The sequence below is a fragment of the Ptychodera flava genome, chromosome 6 (genome assembly GCF_041260155.1).
Source record: "Ptychodera flava strain L36383 chromosome 6, AS_Pfla_20210202, whole genome shotgun sequence".
In the NCBI taxonomy this organism is placed as follows: Eukaryota; Metazoa; Hemichordata; class Enteropneusta; family Ptychoderidae; genus Ptychodera; species Ptychodera flava.
The window spans coordinates 15,800,832-15,806,164 of record NC_091933.1 but is presented as its reverse complement, the minus strand read 5'-3'; the positions used below and the strand labels follow the sequence as shown (position 1 = coordinate 15,806,164).

The following is a 5,333-nucleotide window of genomic DNA, read 5'->3' as shown; positions in this document are numbered from 1 at the left end:
CATAAGAATAAAGTTCGGCAAGTAATTTGCATAATCGACTAAACAATATTTTTACCTTTCTGGACCTACGAATGAAAGTAAGTTCGGAAAGTAATTCGAATTAATTTTTGTAAACCCACTTTCTCTTAAATTTTGAGAAATTGACAGCGAAAAGTGAAATATACGATTTTGATGTCCATGTAATAATATCCAGGTAGTTAGAGAGCTCCAGTCGGTGGCGCTTCGGTTGAAAGGTTATGTTTGATAGTTTCGATCTCCTCGGTTAGGTCGAGTCCTAGGCCCTATAAATCATTCCACGTATGTGCAGCATGCGCTCAACGTACGCCAACAAATCTTGCCAAAAATCGTGTATTCATAGAGCTGGGAATAGGTAGAGAAGGCAATATGTGGAAAGATACCCTCATTAAGGTCGAGAAGCTGATTGGTGATTGGAGAAAGACAAGCTCACCAACAGAGAGCGAGGGCCGATCACCGACACCGATATTGAACAGGTACGCATAGAACGACGCCATCACAATTCAGGTCACACAATTTAACTGATGAGAACATCATTTTGTTCTGACAAGTAACTTTAGATCGTCTGCTACAAAAACATTACGTTGAGTCTTTTATTGTCAAAAATAGTTCAGTCTTTCATTAACTAAACTTTTCTTCTGACGATGGAATTTAATAACATACATTTTTGTTGAGCTGTGTCGTATTAAGCAGTTTCCTTGTCAACAAAGTTGGCGAAATTGGGTCACTGTAGTGTCTAATTTGTACCATAGATTGTTTCTGTGATTCTGTTAGGGTTGCGCTTACTTAACATCCCAGTTTTGCATGCTTAACATTTTGTCTACCCCAGCCTTTCTGAGCTGTTTGAAAGTGAAATTGACAAGTTCCTGGACGGTCCAATAGAATCTGCAGACACCTTCAAAGGAGTGGAATCCCTAAGGACTGCCATCACCTCCGATGCAAATCAAGACTTCATACAGAAGGTATAGCTGAATTATTAAAGTGTATGTGTACATACCCGTACAGTCTGTTGGACGCCACAAATGTGTTGCCAGATCTTGCCAGAGGGAAAATTCACTCCATAACGAATATGACTACCTTTATATTTCAAATTATAGTCCAATACCTGACAAAAGATCAAGTACACATCCTGACAAATGTCAGTTCATTCGTATGCGTAGACAGTGGATATCTTCAAGTTAGACCTTGTACTATCACAAGTACACCATGAATACCAACTGGTGCATGGAACAAAACTGGTGATTTCCTTTCAATCATTCCAAACTGTTGTGGTACTCAACCTTCGCTTGGTACATGATGGAGCGCTCATCATGTAGTTCCTCAAGCCTTTCACCACCATGGTTTAATTAGCCCAAAACCCTTTCACCTCCATGGTTCAGCCCCAAACCCTCTCATCTGTTGTTGAATCAGTGTCTACTGCATCAATAAAGACCATCTTGATACAGTGGCATGATGATATAACCACAGCACATGCCACACTTTCAAATTCAGTCATCTTCATAAGTAGATATGAGCATCCTAACAAGTAGATTATGCAATGCTACTTATCTACAGGTAGTTAGTTCGTATGTACTTGGTGATGAAAGTGAAGAAGTTCGTGAGGCTGCAATGAGATTGCTGGCCAGCATTGTCCCTGAAGAACTTGGTTTCTTGAAGATATCCAAAGACAATGGAAAGGTAAGAATTTGCAAAAATGGGATATCAAACATTTACCAAAATGGGATATCAAACAATGTTAAGGTCATCCCCAGGGGGTATCTTGTCAATTTACATCTCAAATAAGGCTAAAGGCCATTCTATGCTGTTCTACTGACAGAGATATTTAAATCATTGACTGCAACAGACCTTTTCACTTGTAAATTATGCACCAGATATTTTTTCAGCAATTTCGGCATCATCTGCTTGTCAAACATTTCTGTTATCAAACATTTTTGTCTAGTGATTAGTATATTTCAATTATCAGAGCAAAGCTCACATCTGATTTGATTTCCAAGAATATTACTCTTACAATTTCATAAGATACAGTCTCTTTACACAGTTTTCTTCAAAGGAGTCTTTCCTTTATCTTTAACCATTTGGTGGCATCTTGGATATCGCGTATGTTAGGTTGGTGGTCTTGCAAAGTAAAACAGTGTCACAAATAAGAATTTACATAAATGCACACACAGATACACACAATTTTCTGTCGCAAAGATATGCATAGATGTGCATAAATACAGAAAAATAAATTCCTTTTGAATTGTTCATTTTACAGTAAGATAAAAAAAAACAGAAGTAGGGTAAATGTGCTAATGAGACATGCTTACCAATCAGAGGATTACAGCGCACACTACTCAATTGTTATAGAGCAATCTGTGTGTGTGTGTGTGTGTGTGTGTGCGTGCGTGTGTGTGTGTGTGTGTGTGTGTGTGTGTGTATATATATATATATATATATATATAATATATATACATACATACATACATACAGTAGGTAGTAAGTTATGGAGCGATTGAAGATTAGTTTACACGCCCTGGTTTCAAATTAAAGAGGATATTCTGTGGGTCTATAAATAACAGTGATGGTATAAGTGGACTCCCTAGGTTACTTACAGTTCAACCAAAATTTCCTTTGTTCTAAAGAATACACTGTCCAGTCTTATGATAGTGATCGTCCAAATTTCTAAGGTTTGCTCTCTTATGAAAGTACAGAAACATACCCTCAAGTATAATCAATAATTTCAATACATTTAAGGCCAAAAAAATTGTTTCTGGTCCTTGACATTCAGCAAAAGTGGTGCGGCAACGTGGTGTTGTTTTTTTTATTTCTCTTTTTTCTTATTTTTGTTTTTTAAATCTTTTATTGGCCTAACATGATTGTAGAGTTGTACAATAGCGTTTCCAAAGCTAACATTTCATAGTCGCAGCAGTTAGTTCCACACAGTTGTACAGATAAGATAGTGAACAAGTGACACATCCTCAACATTTAGTTATGACCATATGAGAGTGTAAATCATTAATTGCATAACATCAAGGAAGATTTCTTCTCTTGCTTTCAGGCAATAACAAGCAAGTTGTTTGAGTGGGCAATGAAAGCAGAAGAACCGTTCCAAAGCTACACCATTGGTTTGCTCTCCAGTGCCCTAGAAGTTGAAGAATTAGTGGATCACTTTAAGAAAGAAGTCCTAAAATTTGTAAGTAATAGTAACAGTAATATTGTTATTGTTAATATTGTTATTACTGCCGTTTGGTTCATTGGTACTTTAGCAAGCACTCTATAGTGCCGATGTCATTGTTATAGGTTGATTTCTATGAGTAAATTTGTGTGTGTGTGTGTTTGTATGTGTCTGTAAATATGCAAATAACTATGTTTTGCCTTGTATTTTGATTTACATAATTCCATGGATGCTTTGCGCATGATTTCCCTCAGAGTTTGGTGCAGTTCTTTGATAAATGCTGCCAAATTGACAGATTTGACTTCTATGGAGTTACCGATGAGCTATGCTGGTTTCACAATAGCATGGATGTTCAGGGTGTTCAGAGTTCAGAAAGGCTATCAGAGCAGCGCCCTCAGTGTCAGAATAAAAAATAATCATCACCACATCCACCATTATCCGTCTACAACAACATATAAATTATTACTCACCACATATGGATGTCACTGATGCACTACTTTTTTTCTTATGACAAAAGATTTGCTCAGCAAGATTTGCTTGGTTAGTCAAAATAGATACGGAAAAATTGAAAATCTATCAATAGCTCCATTTGAAATAAATTTCTATTGCTTTTAAACTCCAAATGTAGAGAAATACAGATGATTTTCATTTGGACATTGGGAAAAGCAGTTTTGCCAGTGTGAACCCTTCTATGCTGCAAACGGCACAGACACATATCGAATAATTGATGTTGCTTCAAACATGCTATTATGAAAGATGGATGTCCTCTGGACATTGCAGTCTTCCTTGCTTTTGTAAATATCTGAAACCAGAAATACAGTGCTTATCTAGTATTCAGTTCATACAAGAAATACCGTTTATTGGGAATCTTAAACAACTGCTTGATGTCACAACTGTATGAGTGTTGACTTTGCCCATCTCTCAAGATAAAATGCACCTCAAGGACAGACAGTCAGACCCTCAAACTTTTACAATATTCTTTTGGCGTACAACAGTTGAACTTGTTGGGTTCATTTTACAAAGCCTGTAGAGTAAATGAAGTTTTCACCAGCTTATAGTTTTGTGAAAATCAGGAATTTTATTTTCCGCATAGTGATAACACAGGAATGGTGGCCGTGTATTAAAATATCGTGCAAGCTGTTTCTCTGTCACCAAAATGTTTACAGTGACTGCCGATTTTTGTGCTTGATTGTGAAAGAGAATGATTGAAAAGTTTGCTTGAGAAAAGTTTGAGCAAAAGTTTACATCTTTCAATATCGAGGCACGAACTACCATGTAAGTTAATCTATAAACCATTCCAGATTCCCCACATTATGAAGGAACTCCATGACCTGAAAAGAGCATCAGAGACGGGGTTGGTTGGAGTTGACTTTGGTGAGCCAGGAAAGAAAGCTTCCAGACTAGACAAGATTAATCCCATGGACAGAATGAAGAGAGTCTACTGTCTTGAACCATTGACAGTTACAGTACAAGAGATGTTCAGGCTAAGATGCCTAGCATTCTTGTGTTTCCATCGAGAGGTAAGCTTTTGCTGTATTAGAAACTCATCACAGACTGGGGCTCACTCCCTGTATCAGAAACTCATCAACACCAGAGTTCACCTCTTTCACCACTGCACTGTGGTACAACCCCATTGCTTTCAGTAACGTGGTTGAATTCATACACTGTTGTAAAGGGGTGAAAAGAACTTTTCGCGATATGATATAGCTAGAATGTTGAAAGCTGTCGGAGGAATTGTATGTTACCTGTATATGCCATACTTACTGCAACTTGACATGTAATGGCTTTTGACTTTCTTTCTCAGAACCTGCAATCGTTGATGCTGAAGGAGGGTATTATGGATCCAATTTCCTACTTCTGTGATTTTAGATCCAACCAAGACATCAAAGTGACAACCATGTGTCATCTGGTAGGTGACTTTTGAATAATATACAGTAACCCTAAATGCATCAACTCTCCATGCACAAGGCCGTCAACATCAATGGATTCTATAATAATCCCCGTAGAAAGTCATTAATTTTTGTTTTTCAACACTTTAGTTACAGTTACATTGCTGAAGTTATTTCATCATGTGACACGTTGCTATCTAACCTACAATCTGTCAGTTGCTAGAATGGTTTCAAGTAGCTCTTATAAAGACACTCAAGTTCAACTTATGTGTTAG

At 37.3% G+C, this 5,333-nt stretch overlaps 1 protein-coding gene across 2 annotated transcripts in view; it reads left to right on the top strand.

Annotated features, from left to right (window-relative positions):
• The first annotated feature begins 224 nt into the window (after positions 1-224).
• Positions 225-5,333, top strand: part of LOC139134963 (DDB1- and CUL4-associated factor 1-like) — a 28,453-nt gene continuing 23,344 nt past the window's right edge. The window contains exons 1-6 of one of the 2 annotated variants that reach the window (XM_070702083.1): positions 225-491; positions 845-977; positions 1,570-1,692; positions 3,053-3,187; positions 4,471-4,689; positions 4,974-5,078. In XM_070702083.1, the coding sequence (XP_070558184.1) occupies positions 385-491; positions 845-977; positions 1,570-1,692; positions 3,053-3,187; positions 4,471-4,689; positions 4,974-5,078 (822 nt within the window). In that variant the 5' untranslated portion in view covers positions 225-384. The remainder of the gene's footprint in view (positions 492-844; positions 978-1,569; positions 1,693-3,052; positions 3,188-4,470; positions 4,690-4,973; positions 5,079-5,333) is intronic. The other variant, XM_070702082.1, reaches the window with a different exon arrangement.